Source organism: Lissotriton vulgaris, chromosome 2_1, assembly GCF_964263255.1.
Source record: "Lissotriton vulgaris chromosome 2_1, aLisVul1.2, whole genome shotgun sequence".
Classification (NCBI taxonomy): Eukaryota; Metazoa; Chordata; class Amphibia; order Caudata; family Salamandridae; genus Lissotriton; species Lissotriton vulgaris.
The window spans coordinates 2,031,379,706-2,031,407,157 of NC_141687.1; the positions used below are offsets into that span (position 1 = coordinate 2,031,379,706).

Genomic DNA, 27,452 nt, shown 5'->3' on the forward strand with positions numbered 1-27,452 from the left:
GGAAGGATACACTCAACGCACGGGGGACCCAGTGCACGGACACTCCAAAATCCTACGGTCATTAAGCATTAACAAACTGCTAAACGCAAAGACACTGCATAAAAGACCCGAGGCGACAGAGAAAACTGTATGATGGTGACCAGGTGAACGTTTAGCGAAGACAATACGTGATAGCTGCGGTGGGTGAACCCGAGACGACAGAACCGACCTAAGCGGGCACCCAACGTTGGAGAGTGATCCACGCACGCAATCAGACGCGCTCCCTTGCGACTCTTGATAGATAAGGGGCGAGGAAAAGCAGCGGAGGAAGCTGGGGGACCACCGTCCTGCGGTGCCCCCCAGGATCGCTACTAGAAGTGCGACTACGGCGGCGGCGGCCAGGGCCACCAGACCCACGCGACAAATAACAGTTACTGGACCTCTTGGACTGTCCGTGATGGGGAAGCCGGATAAGCAGCAACAAAAAATCTCCTTTGAGAACAAGAAAGGGCCAAAAATCACTGAACACGTACCAGAGGGGGACGGGGCGCCGACTATGGAACCTACATCCAACAGGGAAAGGATATTGCTGTCCATACAAGCGAATGTACAAGATATCAACGGGAAACTAGATAACCTGACGTGTAGGATGGACGGGATGTCGGACAAACTTGAGAAACATGGTGAAAGGTTAGACAACGCCGAATCCAGAATATCGACAGTGGAGGATGAATCACGTGCCACGACTAGCAAGTGTACCGGGATGGAACGCGTCCTGGAGGTGATCAAAGCAAGGGAAGAAGATTTGGAAGCGCGCTCCAGGCGCAATAATGTACGCATCACGGGCCTGCCAGAGTCTACAAACACGGGCAAGATGGAGGTATACATAGAGCAACTATGCAGGGATGTTTTTGGGACAGAGGCCCTATCTCACATTTTCATAGTAGAGCGAGCCCACAGGTCCTTGGCGCCCAAATCGAAACCAGGAGCGCCACCAAGACCGATTGTGGCGAGAATCCTCAATTACCGCGACAGAGACACCATCCTACGACTGGCGCGCGAGAAGGGGAAGATCACACACCAAGGAAACACCCTGGAGTTCTATCCAGATCACACAATGGCGGTTCAGCAAGCGAGGAAGGAATTCGCATCCGTCAAGGCCAAACTCAGAGACTTAAACGTGGGATATTACATGCTGTATCCGGCGAGGCTGAGGGTAACATGGAATGACAAGGCAGTGGTGTTACCGTCCCCAAGGGCAGCCCAGGGCTTCGTTAAGAAGGTGGTACAGCAACACAAGCAGCAAGCGCGAGACGATCAGCACACAGACTCAGACGGAGCAGAGTAAGAATGAGGGTGGTAAGCTACAAACCTATGGTAAGACTCTCTTTTTCTATATTCCCAAGAGGCCTGATTGCATAGACACTGGGGGCCGCAGACTTACGGGCTCTTGGTTCACGTACATAGACACTGGCCCGAATTTCAAATCTCGCATGAATGGTGCTGAATACAAGTCAGCGCCAAGACCTCTGTCCAAGTTCCACATGAATGAGAGACATAAATGCAATGTTTGCTTTAACCATGGGCACCTAACGAGGATCACTAAAGGGACACTAACGATTTCAACTGTGCATAGGGACGGGTGATTACTGGAAGCAGCCGCACAGCACACAAACTGTTGACAAGGTGCTGATACCAGCTGCTTTGGCCTCTACCTGTGTCGTGCCTCCCTGGCATCGCGAGGCCCTAGATATCATACAGGGCAATTTAAACCTGATGACGTGATTGGTTGATCGAGACGTTATGGCAGCTTGGCTCCAGGGCCGGGAGGTGGGGCAGGTGGGACCCCACGGGAGCGAACACCTTGCGATGTTGACTGATTCTATGTTGACCCCACAGGTCCCACTACGGCTCAAAGAAAGACCGCTGTGGCCATTGTGGCAGTGCACACCCCACCAGGTTTGGCATCCTTGTACCCCGATTGACTCTGTTTATGGTGCTAATAATTGCCAGTCACACGCACTACAGTAGACGATGACTCCTATTTTTGAAATATTGGTCTGCAGGAACACTCACATTGGTGACCCGAAACGTATATAATAGCGCACTATCTCTCTCCTAAGTGGATGACCACGAAGGGGGGAGTCTGGATTGCGTACCTATAAAACACTGTGTTGCACAATTGAATTGGTACGGCAGGCCCAACCATTAAAAAAATAAAGTGGTGCAACATTACTAAGATGTTAATGAGAAATCACCTACTATTGAGAACTACGCTGACTCACCAGAGTACCGGGGTCTATGGGTGGAACCGGGATGGATAGACACAATACGCATGTATGAATTGCGTATATGTGAGTCGTCCGCGCCCATTCCGTTGGGTGAAGAGTTGTGCCCCAGGCGGATCTCCAAAAGGGTGATCCCCCCCAAAGTTGTTTGTATTTGACTGTTTTTTGGGGATTGTTTACAATGGGACAATGGCTTCGGCAGAATTGGGATGCTGGAGTGGGTGGGGGCGGGGGGCAGGGGAGACTAGTTCAGGTTTTGAGACCAAAGCTGATACCACATGTTCATCTACGAGGTGTTACTGGGCGGGGGTCTGATGGAGCGTACATGCTCTTAACTGGGGGAATGCAGTTTTGTTATGTTTCTGATTATCATTTGCTACTTCGATGGAACCCTCGATTTTATAGATGGCGCAGGTAGATAGAGGCACCAATAGGAATCATATCAACCTCCTCACGTGGAATGTCCGGGGTTTAACTCAACCGAAAAAAATAAGGCAGGTATTTGCCTACTTAAAAAGATGGGAAGTGGATATTGCTGTATTACAGGAGACACATATTGCACCTAACACACATGCACAGATAGGAGGACATTGGTCAGAGTCCTCGTACATGGCTAACTACTCCTCTTACTCGAGGGGAGTGATCACGCTAATACGTAGAGGTGTGAACTTCATAGCACATAGGATTATAAGTGATCCCAATGGCAGATATGTTATTGTATCAGGCACATTACGTGGGCAAAGGATAACACTTCTCAATGTGTACGGTCCGAATACGGACGCCCCAGAATTCTTCCAAGAATTGTGGGGCCATCTCCAAACACTAGCGAACACTCACATCATATGCGGTGGGGACTGGAATGTGACGATGGAAGAGGGGGTGGACCGTTCAGCACACATCAGAACCACATAAACAGGCCAGGGCTAAACTTATGCACATGCTCTCAGACCTCTCATTGACTGACATCTGGAGGCACAAATTCCCTGATGCTCCAGGAGCCACACACATTTCTGCGGTCCACCATAGCTGGTCGCGCTTAGACTACTGGCTGGGTTCGGATGGCATCACATTGTGGTCACAAGAAATAAAGATTTTACCCAGGACACTTTCGGACCACAACCCTGTACTGTTGGCCCTCTTGATAGGGGGTGGCGGGTATCTCAGCCATAATTCCCGCGCACTCACAGACAGTCTACGCAGACACTATTCACAAAGCGATCAAAAAATACTTCCTACTAAACGAACCTGTGGTGGAGGACCCGGGACTGTTATGGGAAGCATTCAAGGCCACGATACATGGAGTATGCATGAGATCCACGATAGGTATTTTAAAAGATATCCGGCGGCAAATTACACGTTGTGAAACACGCATTAGGAAACTGAAGTTGCCCTACGAAATCACCCAAGATATCACCCTGGTGGGTGAACTGAGAACGCTACACTCAGAACATCAAACATTCGTCGACGACAAAATCAAGTACTTAGATAAAAAACACACAGCCAGATCATACGGGGAGGGTGGCAGGCCAGGCAATATACTGGCGGCCAGAATTTGCGATGGCAAAGGACACACACCTATTCTACGTATTAAAGCGGAGGATGGCTCCCTACACACGCAGGCTACGGACATATTAAAATGTTTTGCAGAAGGGTACGAGGAGCTATACAGGTCACGACCGATAGCGTCGAGTGATGACACTTTTAAATATTTAGAGAATGTGGCAATAGGATGGCTGTCGGACGGACAGAGGGAAATGTTGGCATCCCCTATCACGGTGGAGGAGGTGACTGAAGTAATTGGATCTCTCCCGAATGGGAAGGCACCAGGCCCGGATGGGTACACTAATGAATTTTATAAACGGTATGTGGACATACTTGCCCCACATATGGTAGAAATGTACGGAGCAGCATGGAGCAGCATTCGAACAGGCAGAATTACCCTCAACACTGCGTGAAGCGGCAATAATAGCGCTCCTCAAACCTACCAAAGATCCAGAGGTATGCGACTCGTATAGGCCGCTTTCACTTATTAACACCGACTCTAAAATATTGGCGAAGTTACTGGCCATGCGTCTGAAACCACTAATGACGAGGCTGGTTCTACCAGATCAGACAGGGTTTGTCCCTATGCGTTCCACTTCCCACAATACTAGGTCGCTGTTCGCCCTTTCACATTATCTTCATCCATCCACAAAGGCAGTGGCGGTTATGCTGGATGCCGCCAAGGCATTTGACTCCATTGAGTGGGAATATTTAATTGCTATTTTACATAGAATGGGGTTCCCCAGACGATTTGTACAGGGGGTACCACTCATATACACCAAACCATGTGCCAGGGTGCGCATCAATGGTTATGTATCGGACTCATTTCATATTCAACATGGCACAAGGCAGGGATGCCCACTTTCACCCCTGTTATTCGCGTTAGCTCTCGAACCCCTAGCTTGCATTATACGACAGAACTACAAAGCATCAGCGCTTCAGTTTCCATCTAGACCACTACACATCTCACTATACGCAGACGACATGCTGCTATATGTACGTGACCCCAACACACATTTAAATCCAATAATACGCAAATATATCAAATTTGGTGGGCACTCAGGTCTGGCCATAAACTGGTCCAAATCCTCCATTATACCCCTGACAGATACGACAACCACCCAGGACACTGAGTACCCTTTGGAGTGGCAGTCGGACCCTGTGAGGTATCTGGGTGTCTTGTACCATAGAGACCCTGCAGTAGTTATCAGATCGAACTATGGCACAGCAATATCCAAATTGGAAGATAAGATAACACGCTGGATACAGCTGCCCCTATCGTTAGCAGATCGTATAGCGATCGTGAAGATGAACATACTACCTAAACTATTGTACTTGTTTAATAACATCCCTATTACACCACCAACAGAAGTGTTCAGGCGTATAAAATCGCTTGTACTAAAACTAATATGGGCAGGGAAACAAGCACGTGTAGACCTTCAGACACTAACTCTTCCATATATCAGGGGAGGTTTGGGGTGCCAGACTTTCTCTTGTACTACTTATGCGCTCAAGCGCAATATGCTGCATATTGGTTCCACGAAATACCATACCTCACACACACTGCTATTGAGGAGGGAGATGCGTTGCCGATACCACTGACATCGATTCTCTCCCATGTCCGACAGCCCCTACATGCACGTGACATTAACACGGTTGACACCACCGTTAAGGCGTGGAGAAAGTTGGGACACCTAGCGCATAAGACACCATTGTACGCGCCCGCGATGCCTTTACACTACCATCAAGCATTATCGGTGACGTGGGAAAAAGTGGGCATGTCACTATTGCAACAAGTAGGTATTGGGAAAATGGGTGACATGTTTCATGAAGGCTCCTTTGTAAACACAGAAGACCTGACGTATGTCCAAAACAAAACGCCCATGTTTCAATTCACGCACTATCGACTGAAACGTGCAATGCAGGTACACTATCCAACATTTCCTACGGAACCCGATAGCCTGAACACACTACAGCTGGTCATCACCACACAAGATCTATACCACCTGGTGTCTAGATTATACACCACAGCACAGGCTGAGATACCGTACACTACTGACAAGGCCAAAGCAAGATGGGATGAGGTATTGGAAAGTCCGCTATCCGAAAACGAATGGCAACAAACTTGCGCCTTAACACAAATCCTTACTCCAAACGGTAATTTAAGGATCATTCATTACAAGTTTGTACATCAGGCATACTACACACCTGCGCGCATGTACAAGTTTGGACTACAGGACAACGACAGATGTAAAAGATGTAATGGGGAGGGCGCAGGGTTCGCACATTTGGCTTGGTACTGTCCTGCAGTGCATGCGTATTGTATAGAAGTGGTAACTGCACTATCCACCATGTTGGAGCCTGAGGTAGAATGCACAATTTGCACTTGTCTGCTGGGTGTGGTGCCACAACTCAGAGCTACGCGGCGTAAATTTTGTGTGATAGCACTATTGCTGGCCAAGAGACAAATTGCACAATGCTGGCACAGCAGGCAGGTGTCCAAAACATCCTGATGGTTGCTAGATATGGCCAGCTGTAGAGACAAACTACAGACCTACGAAGAGGAATTGCCAGCAAAATCCAAGCCCAAAGGCTTCTGGTGCTATCTCACGGACTGTATACAGACACTGAATGCGGACGAGGAGGAGTAACCCAGATGTGAGAGCTACTATATGAGAGATGTGCGGCATTCGGCCCCATATGTCCACTGACACCATGATTCCACTCCATAATACTACTGAGCCAGATAGCTTGTAAGAGTCTCATTTTTATGTTACTATTTTGTTTGTTTATTTTGTGTTCACAGTTGACAATCTACAAAATTGAAAAAAACTCTAAGACCTCATGATCTGCAATATAATGCCGGAATTCACATGATTGTATTTAGAAATGTATGTGTGACGCGTCACTATGTCCTGACTACTGATTTGCAGCCGGCCCCAGGGTTGTAGGCACGTGGCTCTGTATGATTAACAAATTGTAGTAAAGGTCTTACACAAAAAAAAAAAGTGAGTTGAAGAGATAGAAGCAAGACCAGCGATTGAGGTAAATGGGAAATTAGGGAGAAACAAAGAAAGAAAAGGATGAAACAAGTACATATAGGAGTACAGGGAATACAAATGAGATAAATGCAGAAAAAAGAGAAATGAAAAAATAATAAAAGAACATACCACAAAAATACACTAACATGGGGATGGTGGAACCACATAAGGAAAACAGTGCGCTCAAGCAGGAAAACTCCAAGACCAAACAGAAAAGGGTGACCTCCTCCAGGCGAAAAAGGTGAGATCACATAATCATTGAACTGCACCTAATAAAAGAAAAGAAAAAATGATTACAGGTAATGCAATAAATACATAACATACATCAAGAGACATGAAATACATATTCATAACAGAGCAACGAAATAGCAAAAAATATCCTCAAAACATCGAGGTGTGAGGAATTTCCATGTTTTCATCTTTGCAAGTGTCTAAGAAATGTTGCAGATGAGACGGATCCTCATATGTAGTGGTTTTATTGTTGAAAGTCACTTTCATAAGACAAGGGTGAAACAAGCCGTATCAAGAATTCAGGTTACGGAGAGCTGGTCCCATGTCCAAGAACTTCTTCCGTCGTTCAGCAGTTGCTTTTGCATAGTCTTGAGCAAAAAAGAGATTGGTTCCTTGCCAAGATATTTTTTGTTAACTTTTGGCTGTATGGAGGGCTTTAAGTAAGTCTGTGTATTCTAAATTTTTTTAGAATTATGCCTCTTCGTTTAGCGTTGTAAGATGCCGATTATGGAATTTGACCCAATCGATGCGCTCTTTGGATGTTTAGTTTTGGAGAGTCAGGAAGATCCAAAAGGAGAGAGGATCTGGACCTTCAATTCCTTCCACAAGACCATAAATGCATAAGCTATTACGCCTATTGCGATTTTCCAAATTTTCAACCTGTTGTTTTAGGTGTGAAATCTCCAATTGCAGAGGAGGGATCTGGTGGGTAACAGTTTGGACAGTGTCAGCACGTTGTGCCAGATGCAAAGTTTGTTGTCCATTTGGGACCATTTGTCTTCAAGATTTTGGAGAAAGTTATTTGTTTCCTCCATGTGAGGTTTGAGAGCTCGAATTTCTTGAAGAAGTTAGTCAAGTAAGTCAATAGTCAATAGTCAGGGACGCTTCAGAGTTAGTTGGTGATGCTGGGTCATTTTTTGATATGTTTGGTTGAAACAGCAGTTGAAGCAGAAGGAATTTTAGATGGCTGTTCGGACTTACTATGAGGTATGGCATTACCTGTGTGAGGCTGACCAGGTTCAATATCATCCGTATTTTCTTGTAAAACACTAAAGGGCCACTGTAGTACTGTCCATAGGATTAGTGCCGTTGCGAGACGAACATGCTTTTGCCATGACACAACACACTGTTAATTGCAGTTCCTATGGGAAATCAGTGAGGTGGACATAGTAATTCCCCTTTAAGGAAAAAAGTAAAATAAAAAATAAAATTGCCTTTAATTTCGTCAAAAGTATGTACTAAAGTAGAAATGAGGAGGAATTACTTCATTAAAAAATAACTATTAGAATAATTTCCCAAATGAAGTGAGCAGATTAGAAAAGTATCCATAAAGGCATCAGAAATAGTGCAGACAACACGAGGAGAACATTTAGAGACTTAAATTGTGAAGAGAACGGTCCTGGCAGCTCCTCGGTGAGAGACAAAATGGTGGCAGCATAAATAAGAGCGCAACCGAGAACGCAGTAAAAAAATGGCAAAAGCTCTCACCCTAGACACTGAAATGGGGCTCAGTTGATAGCGTTGGGCTACATAACGTCCTGCCAGCGTTTGTGAGGTCCGGAGAAACAGAAAAGACGCCTGGAGGAGAATAGGCTCCTCACGTTGTTCCGGAGCTCCAGGCCAGAGCGGCCATCTTCCCTGGCTCCGGAGCCACGCCCCCCTGTATAAGGCATAATAAGAGTTGTTCTGAACCCCCCTGTAGACCACAATTTGGTCCTAGGTACACTGTTAACAAAAGCAGTGAGGGGACCTGTCCTACCCATTTCTCGGCTTAATTCTTTTATCCGTTTGCTGCAGTTGTCTGTTTTTATAGCCACATTTGGCCTCCAGTTTTCATTGTTATTTTCACATTTCTTTCAAGTGTAGTACATATGAGAGCCCCACACTGCAAGCGCTCTTCGATTTGGCAACGCTACTAACTTTCTTCCATAAGGATATAGACCTTCAGTGTCCTCCTCACATTTTCCTATGTTTGTACAGTAGTTGACTACCCTTCTATGGTCTCCAAGTTGTTTTTAGTATTACTGTTCTTGCTTGTTGTTTTCTTTTTCTTGAATGCTTAGAATTTTCTTTAGCTCCTTGCACTATTGCTTTCTCCGCATAGTATGTGTTTTTGAGATCTCCCAGCCTTTACAATCTGTTCCGTTACTTGGAAGGATGAGATTTTTGCCACAACATCTTTGTGAAAAAATTAAAAAGAACAGATGTTGGACAGAAGGCTGAAAAATGCAAACATTGGCCCCAAGTCACAGATCTGGGTTTAATGCATTGTTTTTTTGCTCACACCACCCCCCCACCCCCAGGTTTTTCCCCAGCCATATGCAAATAAGTCTTGACCCTGCTCCTCATGGGAACAGTCCCGCCCGAACTGCCAGGCCAGGTCCTCCCTAGACTGGAAACAAGCATCCTGGGACCAGGTTTGGGGTATTACCCCTCAACAGCCAGGCTAGCTTGAATCTACAAAAACAGATGCTGGACAATGCATACCTTCACCCCAGTCACAGATCTGGGTTTAATGCATCATTCTTTTGCTCGCAATACCACCTGAGTTTAGATCTAGCCATATGCAAATCAGTCTTGACCCTGCTCCTCGTGGGAACAGTCCAGCCCGAACTGCCAGGCCAGGTCCTCCCTAGACCGCAAACAAGCATCCTGGGACCGAATTTGGGGTATCACCCCTCATTAGCCAGGCTAGCTTGAATCCAAAGTCAAAGTGAGCATTTGACACACGTCTGGGCATACCCTTCCCGCTTAGGGTGACAAAAGTAAAAAAAAAACATGATGGACTGACTGCTGAACAATGCAAACATTCACCCCCCCTGTCACAGATCTGGGTTTAATCCATATTTTTTTTGCTCACCACTCCACCCCAGTTTGGGCCAAGCCATATGCAAATCAGTCTTGACCCTGTTCCTCATGGGAACAATCCAGCCCGAACTGCCAGGTAAGGTCCTCCCTGGACTAGAAACAAGCATCCTGGGACCTTGGATAACGTATATGTGTATCATTGATGTCAGTGTTACTATCAGTTCTTTCGCTCTACCTGTAGGAAAGTCTTCTTCCTTCTGAAAGATCTTCCTGAATATGTTGCATATGTATGCTTCTAGATTGTACCCCTATTCTCCCTCCTTTAGGTTTCTGGTTGATATGTTATCTTTTTGAGGCTGGTCTTCTATGTTGTCACAGTTTACTGTTAGTTTGCGTGCTTGATTTACCAGCGAGACTATCGATTTATTAGCTAATTGGCTCACATCAGACATGGATTGTAAGGGTAATTCCATAGAATCAACTCTTGATCCCAGACTGTTCATGTTATCTGTCTCAGAGATATCTGATCCTAAACCTGATCGTTGTTTAAGTCCTCATGATAGAGTTTTGTCAAAGGCTCTCTTGGGGTCTTATAAGCAAGTCTGCAGGTTCTCTATGCAGGATGATCTGCACTTCTCAATGCCATTTTCGTGGAGTTTTCCATAGCTTTGTCTGCTTACCAGGTTGTCTGTATGACTTGTCTGGGTGACAAAAGAGTATAGCTTACTTTGTCTAGGAGTCTTCCTCTTGGTCAACATATAGGTAAACCCACTCCAAAATTTCTTGTGGTCTCTGGGTTCTTTCTTTTAAAACCAGTGCGGCCTATGAAGTGCTCTACATGAACTTGATGTGGGGAATCTTTTCCTTAGGTTTTGCATGCTTCAGTTAAGCCTTTACATTTTGCCTTATATCTCCCAAAAGGAGGGTGTCTCATAGAGACAGTTTCTCAGGGTGGTACCTCTAGCAATTGAGTTTGACTCTCCCTTTCCTCCTTAGCACTGTGTCTCAAAAAAGACAATCTTTAGTGAGTGTTGTATTTCAGTTGGTAGTTCCTTTTATCTCATTTATCTAATTTAGCCAGAGGTTTCAATGGGCACTACTGGTAATGATGTGTTATAGTTCAGCTTATTTCATAGCTTCATCAATAGTACACAATCTTTTTCACTGCTCTTCGAGACTACCTCACTATTTCCAGGTAGACTGTTCTGTTTACCTGCGTTATTTTGCTAGGAAGTCTGGAGGTATTTTTGGGGTGGGAAATGTGTGTATTTTCATTTAAGTTCTCATTACAATATAAACACATTTCTAGAGTGTTGCGGTGCATAGTTGTCATGTCTGTATATGTATGTGGACCTCAGCTGCCATTTCCTATGTCAACACCAAAGGGGATGATGGACAGAGTGTTGAACATTGCAAGCACTCACCCCCAGTCAATTGATCTGAGTTTAATCCATCATCATTCTTTAGCTCACTCCACCACCCCAGTTCAGACATGACCATATGCAAATCAGTCTGACCCTGTGCCCCATGGGACCAGTCCAGCCCGAACTGCCAAGCCATGTCTACCCTGGACCGGAAACCAGCATCCTGGGACCGGTTTCTGGCTAATCAGCTGTCATCAGCCAGGCTAGCTTGAGTCCAGTGGCAAAGTGAGCAATGGACCCACCTCTGGGTATACCCTGCCAACTTAGGGCGAACAGAGCAAAACCAAAGAGGAATGTTGGACGGAGTGTTGAACATTGCAGCTTATTTCATAGCTTCATCAATAGTACACAATCTTTTTCACTGCTCTTCGAGACTACCTCACTATTTCCAGGTAGACTGTTCTGTTTACCTGCGTTATTTTGCTAGGAAGTCTGGAGGTATTTTTGGGGTGGGAAATGTGTAAGTTCTCATTACAATATAAACACATTTCTAGAGTGTTGCGGTGCATAGTTGTCATGTCTGTATATGTATGTGGACCTCAGCTGCCATTTCCTATGTCAAAACCAAAGGGGATGATGGACGGAGTGTTGAACATTGCAAGCACTCACCCCCAGTCAACTGATCTGGGTTTAATCAATCATCATTCTTTAGCTCACTCCACCACCCCAGTTTAGACATGGCCATATGCAAATCAGTCTGACCCTGTGCCTCACAGGATCAGCCCAGCCCGACTGCCAAAGCCATGTCTACCCTGGACTGGAAACCAGCATCCTGGGACCGGTTTCTGGCTAATCAGCCTTCATCAGCCAGGCAAGCTTGAATCCAGTGGCAAAGTGAGCAAGAGGCTGACGTCTGGGCATACCCTGACAACTTAGGGTGAACAAAGCAAAACCAAAGGGGATGATGGACGGAGTGTTGAACATTGCAAGCACTCACCCACAGTCAACTGATCTGGGTTTAATGCATCATCATTCTTTAGCTCACTCCACTTTTGGTTTTGCCATTTCCTATGTCAGCACTCAGTCTGTCCTTTAAGCCTTCATGACAGGGTTCAGGGGCAGTGTGGAACAACACACTTTTTCTACTGTACCTGTTGTATTTGCCTGTGCTGGGTGTGCCACCTGTCCCCATACTCCCTCCCTCGCCAATTAACTTTGTGGTTGTCCTCTTGAGCTCCTCATGCTTCACCTGTCTGGACCCCATTTGTCATCCATATGGTTTTCTGCCTTTCTGCATATCTCGGAACTGTTTCTCTGCCTTGTCATGGGCTTGATGTAGTTCAACAACATGTGCTTCCACCATCTTGAATCAGCCTTTCCTCGTTGTGGGCAACTTTGTGGTCCTTCCCAGTGGGACTTGGTGGCAGTTTGTTCAGGATGAAGCTATCTGTGTCTGCCTGTGTACAGAACAGTATTTTAGAGCTGCTTCTCCATTTACGTCGATTGCACAATACACTTTTTTCTCCCCTTGAATCTCCTGCTATTATGGGGGTAATCCGTTCCGCTATCTATCTCCAAAAATATGTAACTGCAGTCCTTAGCTGGAGTGATTCTCCAATCATTTCTAAAGTGACGAGGATTCGGAGATTAGTTAGAGAATACCTTGTTTGAGTAGCCGGCCTGGTATATGATGTCCACTAATGTAAGTGGGCACCTTGCACCAGTCCAGACAACCCTTATGGTGATTCAAGAGGTCTTAGACAACCATTGAAAGCTCTGTAAGTAGTAGCTGTGGAGAGCGGCCTTCAGGCTTAGTCCAGAAGGAGTGTAAAGCATCTTGTTGTACCAGAATGCAATCTTATAGTAGAGATTAAGTGAAAAAGAACCACACCAAGTATTTATGAAAATATGTATTTATTATATAATACTCTCTAGTACGTTCCAAGATGTGCTACACTGAGATAAAAACAATGCACAAAATACTTTAGCAAAGAAACACAGTAAATAGCATGAAATACACAGTGGCCCAAGGGGGGACCAAACCATATACCAGAAAGTAGTACACTCGAAAGACTGGTCTGTGTCACCACCTTTGGACCAGACACACACAAACTAAGAAAAACTGTGCTGAATAACTGACACTTAATGGCGAATCTAGAATGCCCACTCCCACGACCTTTGCTCGCCTACAAGAGAAACCAAAACGTGGGTCAGCACATCATGAGAGCAGATGTATCGTTACCAAAAAAGAAAAGCGATCTACTGACCCAGTGGAACCTCAAACCGATCACAGGACATCACAAGTGTGGTACCTGTGTCGTGTGTCCAAATACAATCGAGGGCGACGAGTTCCAGCATGGGGCCACCAGATGGAAACACTCAGAATTTTCTAACTGCAAAACCAAGAATGTTGTTTACCTGGTTCAGTGCCCCTGCGACCAAATCTATATTGGCAAAACTAGACAACAAGTCAACACACATGTTTTCCAACACCGGTCCCGAATCAAAAACAAAATCATGACTGCCCCCATGGTTGAACATTTCTTGAATGCCAACCATGATGTCAATGACATTAGATGGACGGTATTGCATACACTACGTCCATCACAGAACAACGCAGACTTGGACAGAATGCTCCTCAAAAAGGAAGCATACCTAATTCTGAAATTTAACAGTGTACGGAAGGGCCTTAACAGTTTGTCCGAAGTTGCGAGACTTTGACCCAATAGTGACCTGGTGCCTGATGACCGTACAGGTCGCGTCTCAGTTTCTCCTCAGTTCTAATCAATAAACATGATACAATCCATGTGATCATTTTTGACATTAGCACAGAATAGCGCAAACTACAAATCCCATAAGTCTTAGCACACATTCAAGAGCTTTTCTCCATGGCAACAACGGTAGCGTCCATCTTTGGAATCACGCAGAACGCTGGAGGCCTTGACCGAGCAACACGGAGGTAAGCGATGCTCCCGTGGCACCCCGCCGCGGGTCTTTGTTTTACTCACGGTCAACGCTAAAACTAACTAAAATCTCTATCGTTTTCCATCAGCGGATACGGAGCACGGTGAAAATTGTACACGCCGGACCCCCATAAAAAAGTCTGATCGGATATCAAGACCCCTACGCACCGACTCTGACAAAACTTAAAAGGTACGTCCCTTGCTACACAGTATAGTATCTAGCGACAACTCAGACCCCAGCTCCCAACACCAATGCTTATTTTTCTGCACACAGCGCCATTGGCCTCATTCTCAGCGAGAGCCCGCAGAAGAATTTACCTTCTACATTAAAGGCAGCCGTCACCGTCAAGTTAAGAAACAGTTGACGGTACGTTTGTCTCACTTTGGCATCACTGCACATTCTGGCAGCAACACGTTTAAGCTGTGCTAATGTAAACCCACCTTGTTTTAGGAAGCCTCGCCAACTGGACTCCTCATGGAGCTTATCCAGCCTGCACTGACAATTGTCCTCTGAATTTGTTTCGTCAAAGAACTGGTAGGTCCCTCGGCTGAGTGTCATAACATAGGGAGTCCTGCCTTTTTCACCCAAAATACTTAAAAAAGCTTTCTTCCTTTCAAATTCCACAGACAGAGTAATTGTGCCCTGATGAGAATCCGGAAAACAAGCCCCTGGATTCGAAACGCGTCGGCCAATTAGAAAAGGATAACTTGTATACCAGCACTCGCTGGCTGATAAAGAATCCTGCCGAACTCAAGAACTACCGCCCCATCTCGCTCCTCCCGTTTCCTGCCAAAGTCATCGAGAAGACCGCCAACAAGCAGATGGCCGCCTTCCTCGAGACGAACGGATCCCTCGACCCCTCACAGTCCGGCTTCCGAGCCAATCACAGCACCGAGACCGCCCTCATCGCCGCCACCGATGACATCCGAGCCCTGATGGACAATGGAGAAACAGCGACCCTCATCCTCCTAGACCTCTCCGCGGCTTTCGACACGGTCTGCCACCGCACCCTAGTACAGCGCCTCAGCAACATCGGAATCCAGGACAAGGCGCTGGAATGGATCATCTCCTTCCTCGACGGGAGAACACAGAGAGTCCGCCTACCACCGTACAAGTCAGAGGCCTCCGAAGTCATCTGCGGCGTCCCTCAAGGATCATCTCTGAGCCCCACCCTCTTCAACGTCTACATGAGCCCCCTCGCGGCCATCGTACGCAAACACAACCTCAGCATAATCTCCTACGCCGACGACACCCAGCTGATCCTCTCCCTGACCAACGACCCCGCTTCCGCCAGAGCCAACCTGCACGAAGGGATGAAAGAGGTAGCCGAGTGGATGACGACCAGCCGCCTGAAACTGAACTCTGACAAGACGGAGGTCCTCATCCTGGGCTCTTCCCCCTCCGCCTGGGACGACTCCTGGTGGCCTCCCGCCCTGGGCACCGCACCCAAACCGACAGACCATGCACGCAACCTGGGCTTCATCCTGGACTCCTCCCTCTCCATGACCAGGCAAGTCAACAACGTCTCCTCGGTGTGCTTCAACATCCTACGCATGCTACGGAAGATCTTCCGGTGGATCCCCACCGAGACCAGGAAGACCCTCACCCAGGCCCTCGTCACCAGCCGACTGGACTACGGCAACGCCCTCTACGCCGGTACCACCGCCAAGCTCCAGAAGAGACTCCAGCGGATCCAGAACGCCTCAGCCAGACTCATCCTCGACATCCCACGAACCAGCCACATCACCGGACATCTGAGAGACCTTCACTGGCTCCCCGTCAACAAAAGAATCACCTTCCGCCTCCTCACCCACGCACACAAAGCCCTACACGACCAAGGCCTGAGCTACCTCAACAGCCGGATCAACTTCTACGCTCCCAAACGCCACCTCCGATCAGCCAACCACGCCCTCGCCGCCGTCCCCCGCATCCGAAGAGCGACTACAGGAGGAAGGTCCTTCTCCTACCTGGCCGCCAAGACCTGGAACTCCCTCCCGACCGACCTGCGCCTGACCCAAGACCACCTCTCCTTCAGGAAGAAGCTGAAGACCTGGCTGTTCGAGCAGTAGCGGCACCCCCCCCCCACCCCCCAGCGCCTTGAGACCCTACGGGTATGTAGCGCGCTCTATAAGTGTCACTGATTGATTGATTGATTGATTGAATTTATTTTCGCACTCCTTTCCTAATTTTTTCCCCCCTTTTCTACTTTTCTTTGCTTCAATCAATGCTCTACTCATTTGAAAGTGTGTTTATCATTCATTGCCATGCATATCTAATGTCACTGTCTGTTTTACATTGTTTTTCATTGTCGTGATTAATGACTATATTTAGTTTGTGACACTTTGTTGTATAGAAAAGTCTAACTTTGGTTCAAATTCACATTGTACACATGTTTTTGTCTGTCTGTCTATAATATGTTGTTTTTGACAAACAGAGTTTATTCAAAAAATTATTCGGTATAAATAAAAATACCCAGTTGATAACGACAAGCAGCGTGTTCAACTTTCCATAAATGTGGTTGCAAATGTAAGTGGTGGGGCACTCTTCCTTGATTGCTCGTGTGGAAACATGATGGCATGCTCCGTACAACTCTATGTACAAGTCACAGTTGGATTTTTAAAGATTAAGGACACTTCCCAGTGGACCCTGAAGAAACCCTGTGGAAGACAGAAGGTTGGAGAGCTACTCCACCCGTGGATACCCTAGTACCCGTGTTACTTACACCAGGGAAGTCGGGTGCATATGTGTGAAGTGGTGTCAAACCCAATGGAGGACTTCAGGAAAGTGCTGCTGCTGGACGAGTAGAAATTGTCCTTGGGAATCGAAACATGGATTCTTGAAGAGGAGTACCTCAAAGCAGAATGGACAGAGTCTATGCCACTGAGGAGTGACCAGGAGACTTGGAAGATGAATGCCCTCCGATGTTGGAGCTTCAGGAAAGATGACGATGACCTTGACTCTACAGCTGTGAGAACCAGGCGGCACAGAGAAAGACCGCTGTCCCACAAAGGATTTCGAGTGCTAAGGGGTTGTTGTCCAGCGGGAGCACTAAAAGCTTTGGTGAAAGCAAGCCACACATTAATCAAAGAAGGAGCAATGTCGAGACCAGCAAGATCCAGGGGACTCACCAAAGACAGGAGAGTCAGGGAAGAGTTAGGGGAGCCCAAAAGTAACAAGTGTGACTCTCAAGTGGAACCACAGGCCCAGAGGCACTGGAGTTGCGAAGGGACCTCAAGCATCTCACCAAAAGATGCAGACCACAATGCACACAATGAAGATTCTGGTCACTGGAGGAGCTCGAGGTTTGGGCTACTTGGAGCCTGGAGATCTTCTTGCAAAGAAGCCAACAAACCTTTGCCACTGCAAGTTGGACGTGGTGTGCATGGGTTAGGTTATTGCAACCCCCACGAGAGATACTGGCCTCAAACTTGGTGAGAGGGCAGGCCTCGGAAGCTGTGGAAAACCACCACCCATGTTGCAGAGCCCACAGAGTCCGGAGGAGCTCACGATCTGCAACCCGGTCGACTAGGTTGCAGTGCCTGTAAATGTAGGGGAGAGACTCCTTCACTCCAAGGGAGATTACTTCAGGTGTCTTTGATGCTTCACAGGCCTTGGAAGGTTCCTGTATGATGCACCAGCACAGACGATGCAGCAGACTGGAAGGGAGACAAAGTCGGGCCCAAACTAAGTCCAGCGAAGTCCAGAGTGCCCAGAGGTTAGAAGTGCAGTGGGGTTAAAACTGAATTATATCCCACGACAAATCTCGGGATCTACACCCAAGTAAGCCCTTAAGTACCCTAGGGAAAGGGTTCAGAAGATTCAGGGGACCCTCCCAGGGGATGGTTTGGATAGGGGGTAGGTCCTTTGTCCAGTGTTGCACCAGAGCGTGAGCCAACAGCTCCCAGAACTGGTTTGAACTGGACTATGCACGGGGACACCAAGTGTGCCCCACATGCCGATTTCCAGGCGCTGGCAAGCACACCCACCCGAACCCAATACAATAAATCTTGCCTGTGACAGGATGTCTATTGTTCCACCTTCCTCTACTCAAGCTTGGTTCAGCAGCTGGAGGGCAGAAATGCGTCTCTGGTCGACAGCAACTATTTGGTGCTGTCCTGGTCTAGAAGACTGGTACCAAGAACACTGAGAGCCTAACGGAGGGCTCTTCCAGTGCTTGGAATCATACCTCCACACAGTTAATGGTGTGGGGGTATGATTCAAACATGTTTGAATGTCACCTAAACTACCAGAGGGCTAACTAAGCACAGGTTAAGTTAGCGAATTTCTTTGGTCCACCCTGACAAGGATTGTGTTTAGTATTTAACTAGGGGGTTGCACCTCTGTCAACTAATAACCCAAATTCTTACAGTGTTTATTATTTGATTGCTTAGATTGTTTATATCTAGACTCACCAAGAGGGTATCCAAAGCAACATGTATATTGGCTAACTTATCTTGAAATTTGGTTGCATCATTCATGTTGAAATGCATCTGCTGTGTCACAAGACAATGGAAAAAGTTTTGAAATTGGTCCAATGTTTGTTTCAGTGACCGGCAAGCTGAATAACTGACCTTGTTGGTTGGAAATGGTGGATATCCAATATTTTCAATGAGAGGAATTTTGTGTTCAAGTTGCTCAACAAATTAATTGGTTGCAGTACCAATCTGGAAACTACAAACAGCCCTATCAAGATATTGTACATCAGTACCTCGTTCCATTGATTGAACAAGCATATCCCAACCTTTTCAGGAAGGAAGGGAGTGGTTCTCCCCATAGAAATATTTTGCCAAATATTGGACAAAAATATATAGCACCTGGGAGCAATATTCGTCAGTAGCAGACCACTTTGTTCTAATGTCATACAATTCTCTTCTTTAACTCTCTCTCTATCATCTGTCCTTTACTTAGTCAATAAACGAGCTGACTTTAACCAATTGACGCTTGCATGATTTGTGGTATGGTGACATGGGACGAGCAAATATTTCCATCCATATTAGTCCTCATGGTTTGTTTGTCTTTTCTTATGGTAGGCTCCTCGACAGCTTTGTGACTGTGATAGTGCTGAAGCATTAAAATACATGTTCTCACACATAGAAATGTAAAGAAAGCATTTACCTATTGGAAATCACTGCACGTTCACAGATAAAGGATAATTAAGCTTAGAAATGACTCGCAGTGCCAGCATTTTAAAACATATGATGGATTATTGGTAAGTACGTTGAAGGAGTGTTGTTTTCGCAGAGTAAGCACAATGTTTTTTCAGGAGCTAGTAGTACCGTGCTATGATGCTCAATAAGAATGAGCAATGGATATCCATCCCATCTCCACGTGTTCTTTCAACAGCTTTCATTGATTGCTTGTTTTAAGAAAGAGTTTATAAAGATCGCAATCTGTCAAGAGTTCATCCAGCTAGAGACTTTCGTTGTACGTTTATCCTCCACTGTTTTAGGCTGCTTTCCAGCCACAATGAATTACCCATTCAGGCCTGAAAGGAGACTACAACATGCAGTCAATTTTCTCCCCCAAAGGAATACTCGATGCCTTTTTGGCAAGTCTCACTCTGATCAAAAGTACTGTCTGCTGACGGATGGCATAGAAAAAATCATGCCAATCTCATGGTGTCTACATCTGGGTTCTCCAAAGTCGCTCCTGGAGGGCTGAATGCATGCCGGACATATTCCCATAAATGTAGTTTTCTTGAAAATCTGGAATGGATCCGGCCCTCCAGGACCAACGTTTGAGAACCTTTGTCTAAATCATAGTTGGATCATAATTCAATTTGTGCTTAAACTTTTATTTCTAATGGCTACTCCTACTGCAGATTCTTCACCTTTAGAATATTCCCATGCACCGGAATGGATCTGGAGAAGTTTTCAAAAATGCTTACCACACCCCACGATGTGGCTCCATAAGACTCCATAGTGACTCACACCACCCAGAAAATGATGACGTATAGCCATTTATAAGTGACACCCTTGCACACTAACATTAGTTACTTTAGCTTTTTCTTAAGAATTAGTCACCAGTGAACTCACAGAATTTGATGATCCCACCACATTACTGTGACTTACCTTTTGGTTTCAGAGTGCTCCTCTTTGAAGTGAAGCACTGTGTGTTCAAGAAAGCATACTTTTGTATAAGAACAATGCCTGGCATAATTATTCTCCAGATTTGTTTTTTCTTACAAATATCTGACCTGACATTTGTACAAAATATGCAGTGAGATGAGAGTTCCTATTATCTGTTAATTATGCAAAACTGGAAGCTAAAGTAATGTAGTAGAAATAGTTAAAATAATGTTGACTATATTATAATATTTAATTTTTTTTCGACAATGTTGTTAATTTTTTTTCTTCTAAAGTGTTAATTATTCTTGCAGCTGATTCCGGAAATTGCTTCCTTGTCCTGGTTTACGACCATTGTGCCTTTAGTGCTAGTATTAACCATCACTGCTGGCAAAGATGCTTCCGACGATTTTGTAAGTATTTCTTATAGTCATCCTTTCAGATTTGGTAATACTCCATTTATTTCTGGACTGTTCAATTAATTAAAATCATTACAGTAAAAGCAAACGGTATAAACGAATTGTAATGTACTTAGCAAAATGCCACCCTCCTTTCCCTGGCGCCCTCTCCTTTCACCAGAACCTGGATTTGTAATGATCATGTACCCTTAAACAAGTTTATACAACCCACAATGTTCTGTCATACTGCTTAAGCACACCTCGTAATTTCTTTTAAAAAAGCGCAGTCATAAAGAGCTGATAAAAGGGAACCACACTCCTCAATACTTCTCAAGGACCAGTCTGCTTGCTTCCGCAGAGATTGGCATACCAGTCGCCAAAATTAGATTGCTTTCATTCGCAGCTTTTAAGGCAACCCTAATCAGATGAGTGAATTTCCCCATTTTTGCTAAGATCGTTGTTTTTGCTTTGGAAAAGCACAAGGCTGACTCTTTGCTGCAGGTCTTTACTCCGTTAGCGATGCAGATCGGGCGCAGGAGTTGCCGACGTTCATTGTGGAGTTTGGGACAGCAGCATAGGAGATGCAACCAGGATTTCCTTGTGTAAGAACAGAGTCTAGATTTTATATTTTCCCTCTTGCTGGCCCATACAGGATTAAAATCAGTGATTCCTAATGTAATTAATCTCATATAAAATCTTTTGCTTCGAGCTTGTGGTATAGGGGCCTCGTTAGGCAGAGTTATGCTTTTCCTAGTATATAATGGATCAAGATGAGAACTTGAGCGGAGGGCCTTAGTGTCTTGTTCGAAAGATATTTCACACACTTGTATATTTATCGCTTTTTCCAAGCATTTAGTTGATTTCCTGGCTGCCCTATGGATAAGGAGCACTGATTTATATGCTTTGGCTTGGTCTGAATTTAAGAAGACATCCAGCGACACTGGGAAGGCCAAGTGTCCATAGCTGATGGCTGGAAGCAGTTTTGCTTTTAGGACAGTCAGTATTTGTAGGAGAGTAGGATCTGCTTACTATGGTTACCCCCACTTTTTGCTGGTGTTTCAATGTTTTTTTACTTTAGTCTGGCTCGGACCCTACTATCCAGGACCCCAGCCTAGCTGCTTCCTCTCTAAATTGATTGTATATACTATAGGTACTCTCCAGTTTGCTACTGGGGACCCTTGTGAGTCCCTAGTATATGGTACACTAGGTACTAAGGGCATAGGTACCCCAGAGGCCTACCAGGGGCTGCAGCATGTATTATTCCACTCCTGGGAAGCCTTCCAAAATGACACCACAGGACTGCTTCTGAATGCTGGGTAAGGTGGTGCATGCACCCCTTACTAAGATATAGGTTACCTATATCTACCTTTAATCACTGACACATATAAACCTATCAGTCACTCCTATGGCTGGCCTTATTAATCCTGAAGGCAGAGTGAGTGGTTTTGTGTGAGAGGGTGCCCACGCATGAGCAGGACCCCACTGCAGCTTTCAGAATCTATTCTCTGAGGCTGTTCTGTGATGCAGCCAGACCATATACTCTTAAGTGCATTATAACCTTGCGGTAAATGCTAACTTTGGAATGTCTGCATGGAAACATGTCCTGTTTGGTGTCAAACACTTTGGAATACTACCCCCTCCCCCTGCCAGTCCTGGCGGTGGGGGTAGAATTCCACCTTTCTAGAGGGAGAGATGTGTACACACTTGTCTGCCCGGTAATAGTTTAAACGAGCCCCAGCATCACAAAATGGATGCTGCAGCCACAAATGTGCATCTGACCTCCTGCTGCTGGATGAAACTCTGGCAGGGGAGGCCTGGCCAATAGGTTTCCTGTCACAGGGAGGTGTAACCACCTCCCAGAAAAGCTTTAGTGTATTGGGGCTTGGTGGGTGCACTCTGAGAGTGCCAGAAAGTCTACACTCGGGGTACATTTGGTGTCCCTGTGCATAGCCCAGTTCAAACCAGTTGCAGGGGCTACCAGCCTCTGCTCTGGCGTGAAACTAGACAATAGAAATGGGTGTAGCCACCCCTCTTTACAAACCTTCCCATAGGTGGGTCCCCAGCATATATCCAACCCCTTTCTTCAGTATAAGTAAGGGACCCTGGCAACAGGACTTTAGATTAGATTACACATGGACGAAACTCTGAAACTGAATCCCGGAACTTGGACGCTCTACTAAAGACTAGAGGAAGGAAGAATCTCACTTTGGATCAAGGAGGGACTCCCCTGCTCAAGCAGGCACCAACAAAGCATCTTGTTGGTCTACATTTCCGAAGCTCCTGCCGTTCTCCGAAGTATTTGCAACACAGGAAGAGGATTTCCAAACTTCTCAGACCGACCCGAGTCCCCAGCAAAGCTGAAACATGCAGCCCTCACGAGTGACGTGGAACAAGAACTCCTGGACACCGTGCACATTTGCTAGTGCGTTGACTTCTCAAAGTCTCTCCTGAAATTGTGCTTTGGGTTACTTGTAGCCCAAGCCCCGAGCACCATCTGCACCAAAGATTGTGGGCCTACACTCCACGAGTGTTCCGTGAGCCTGCTTATTGCATTTCCGCTTGAGGCTCCTTCACGATCCCTGGTCCTTCAACTGGTGGGTCCCCTCGAAGGTTAATCTACTTTTCCTTGGGCTTCTCTGGATGCTCCAGATGTGCCCTATCTCTCCACAGCGTGGTGAGTCCCTCAGACCTTGCTGGTCTGCACCAAAGCTTTTCTTTGATTCCTACGTGGGTTTCTGTTGCCAAGGCTTGTTGAGTCCAATCCAGGCACCGACACCGCAGCACTCTACCTCCTTTGTTAGACCGCTCAAATCCAGAACCTGGTTGCTGTCGACGCCTCCTGGTCCTCGTGGTTGAAGAGTCAAGCTTCACCTTCTTCACCTGAAATCACCCGACATTGGTGGGCATCCACCTCTTGTGCTCCTGGTCACTGGCAAATGACCCAGACTCTGTCCCCTCTGCTTTCAGGTTCTTCTCATCTTTGATCCAGGCTTGGATCACACCGGACACTTTCCACTTGGACGCCAGAAGCACTTTGCAGCGGATCGCCATTGGAAACGACGACGAAACCCGACACCAAAAGACACCTATGCCCCCGGCTTCCCTGGGTGAGGTAACTTGAGTACTCCAGTGCTCCCATGGGTGTTGGCTCTAGAACCCCTTAGTTCTAAAGGGGTTTGCTCCAAGTCCTCTTCTCAGTGTCCTTCATCTTCAAAATTCCAAACACGACTTTCCCCATAGAAGTTAATGGTGATTCGCTGCTGTGGTCACACACTGCACGCATCCCCCGTGGGTCACCTGTGTCACTACCTTGGGTGGTTCCTCATGGCCCCAGCGGTTCTACATACTCTAGGCCTGGTCTCTATTTCAGTGGTGGTTCTTATACCACATTCTTAATACATGATTTGGTACGCCCCTAGGGCTCGACGTATATTGTGCTAATTTACTCTGTGATATTAAGTTTACTGAAGGTACTTTTGCCTCAGGCCTCATAAAGAGATGATAGGGATGTTTTTAGAATAAATATATATATATATCATATATATACCTGGTGTGGTTCTCCTTTCATTTGGTCATTCACAAGATTATAGACGAGTAAAACAAGCTGCTTTACATTCCTCCAAGACCTAGCCTGAAGGCTGCTCTCCACAGCTACCACTAGGATAGCTTTCTATAAAGGTTGTCTTAACCTACCATCAATAAGGGGTCATTTGGACTGTTGCAAGGTGCCCACTAGAGGAGTGGACAGCATATGCCAGGCCAACTTCTCACATTGTTGTGCAGCGTGTGGGATTCAAGCTTGCCATTGTTTTACCAGATAATCTCAAGTGTTTGACTAACTGAAAACCATTAAAGCTACCAGAGATCCATATAATACAAGCTTAAATACAGTAAGTTCTACTGAACGTAGAGTTGTGTGTCAAGAGCTTAGCACACTTTTTCTACAACTCAAGAGAGTTTAGTAGGCTACAACTAGAGTAGGTAGGTGCATACACCACACCTCACTAGTAATGTCTTCAAGGCCAGGAATCAGTGGGTCCCTGCCAGATGTCAGTATGTTACAGGCATCCAAGTATGACACATTCCCATTCTTAGAATTAAGGGCTCTGTGTACTATGAGGAAATTGAAGACAGGCAAAAGTGCCAACCGCCAACGCCTCAGAAAGGTACTAAAGTTAGATGATCTTCAGAAGGCTTCAGAGCCTGAAGGGTCAGGCAGTGGAGATGGGGCAGCAGCAGAGGAAGAGGCTGGTGGTACACACCACGAGGACTCGGGCTCTGATGCTGACCAGGATGGTGACAATCACCTTGACCTACACCATGCAGCTCCTACTGGAGATGAGGAGGAAGGCCAAGGTGGCCCTATCTGTGTCCCCATCTGTGTCCCCAAGGAAGAGTTGGAGGTATACCTAGAAGGCCCAGATATCCTTCTTTGGAGTCTGACCATTCTGGTGTATCTATAGGGACCTCTGTTTCTCCTCATAGGAAGGAATCCTCCCAGAAGAAGAGAGAAAGACAACTCAAGTTTGAGGACGCCCAGCTGAGAATTAGAAGACAGCAGGTAGCCTTAGAAAGGGAGTACATAGAGCTTGACAAAGCTAGAAAAAAGATGGGACTAGAGTCCCATGGTGGCAGCAACTTCCCTAAAGGTAGAGAAAGATCTCATGGCCATAGGAATTTAAACAAGATTGTACCTCTCTAACAGAGTAGGGATGACATCAACAAACGCATAACTGCACTGGAAAGGGCCTGCAAAGTTCAGAAGGTCACCCAGGAGCAGTTGGCATCTATCTTGTGGCTCTCCTTTGCAGACAAAGGTAGAGACAATCTTCTCACTGTAAGAGAAGAGGATGCTGATGATCATACAGTCCTGAAGAGTGCTCTGATTAAAGGGTTTGGCCTAACCACTGAACAATACAGGATCAAGTTCAGAGATAAACAAAAGGCTCAGACTCTGGCCTGGGTTGACTTTGTTGATTGTGCTACTAAGGCTCTGGAGGGCTGGTTACTTGGCAGTGTGGTGTGTGATATTACGTTTACTGAATGTACTTTTGGCTCTAGCCTCATAAAGAGACTAGAGGGATGTGTTTAGAATAAATACATATATTCTATATATATATCTGGTGTGGCTCTCCTTTCATTTGGCCATTCACAAGATTATAGACTGGTAAAACAAGCTGCTTTACATTCCTCCAAGACTTAGTCTGAAGGCTGCTCTCCACAGCTACCATTGGGATAGATTTCTATAAAGGTTGTCTCAACCTTCCATCAATAAGGGGTCGTTTGGACTGGTGCAAGGTGCCCACTAGAGTAGGGGACCGCATATGCCAGGCCAACTTCCCACAGTATTGGTCCAGCAGAAGGACTTATCAGATGTTGGCTCAGTTGTTGTACCAAGTGTATAAGATTATTGGCCTTGGCGGTCAGATGTTTCCAATAGATGTTCACCTTGGCCCGTTCTGAGAGCCCAACCCCCAGATAGTTGTTTGAAGCCTTTGTGCTGATTTGCAGATCTGCCAGTAACCACTTTGCTTTCCTTTTAAGATGGTAGCTCCCAAAGATGATTACCTTCGTTTTCCCCTGATTAACAGTCAGGAAGTTGTCATTGTTAAAGTGTTAAAAACTCATCTCTTCTGATAGTCTCTTTCCTTCTCCTGACCCCTCCCTCTGATCACGTCTCTTACAGGAAGCGCCGGGACGCCCCTTGGCTGGGGCAGCTGTTGCGCTATACAAGCCCATTTAACATTAACATTAACATTAACATTAACATTCAATGCATTTAGGGCTCTTTGTAGGCCCACCTTGGTGTGATCCATTATAGCCGAGTCTTCAGCATATTGTAATACCGGCAGCCTCACACTTCCTAGCCTAGGTGCTACTAAATTAGCACCTTTTAGAGCATCCCCCAGGTCTGCAGTATAGAGATTAAAAAGGATGGGGGCCGGCACACAGCCCTGTTTGAGCCTATTGTTCGTTGTCATTTTAGAAGACACTGTGCCAGAGCTTGTTTTAACCTGCACCCAGGTGTCTTCATATAAGGATCTTATCGCCTTCAGGAGTTTAGACGGAATTCCCCAGTTGTTTAACTTCTACCATAGCCTTCTGCTGTCGACTTTATCGAAAGCTGTGCTGTAATCGATAAAACAGCAAAATTGTGGGGGATTTTTCTTCTTTACTGCCTGGGATGATAGATGAGTTAACACAGCAAGTCATCGACTGTGACCTAAAAACTGACTGAAAAAGGGGATGATGCCTTTTTCTTCGGCCCAGTACTCCAGATCCTTCATAAGGAGGCGGGCGATAAGCCTGTAATCTGATGGCTTTGAACGATCACCTTTTTAAAAAATGGGGACCAGTATAGAACCCTTCCAGGTGTCTGGTGTCTTGGCTGTCAAGAGGATCTGGTTATAGAGAGGAGTTAAAATTGCTGCCCAAAAGTCTGGGGAGGCTTTAAAAACGGGGGCAAGTATCCTGTTGGGCCCTGGAGCTCCATCATTCCTCATGGTCTTGAGGGTCTTAATGACCATAGCAGGATTTATCAGACTTGGCGTCAAGTAGTGCTCCTCTACCCTGGCACTCTGTTCAGTGGGGGCGTTGCCAAGAATGGCCATCGCTTCTCCAGACTTTATATCGTTTGGCTGGTTTTGCCCCGCCCCACGGATGGTTTCTTCTGAGCAACCTTTGTTTGATGAGTCATGTGCATATAATTGATTCACATAATTTAGCCAGTCTTGCTCCACTTCTCCATTTTATCCTGTTGGCCCTCGACTAC

General features: G+C 46.1%; 1 protein-coding gene across 1 annotated transcript in view; it reads left to right on the forward strand.

The window, feature by feature from the left end:
• ATP8B4 (ATPase phospholipid transporting 8B4 (putative)) overlaps positions 1 to 27,452 on the forward strand; it is a 3,619,152-nt gene that overhangs the window by 219,378 nt on the left and 3,372,322 nt on the right. The window contains exon 4 of the mRNA XM_086958264.1: positions 20,597 to 20,695. Within this exon, the coding sequence (XP_086814390.1) occupies positions 20,597 to 20,695 (99 nt within the window). The remainder of the gene's footprint in view (positions 1 to 20,596; positions 20,696 to 27,452) is intronic.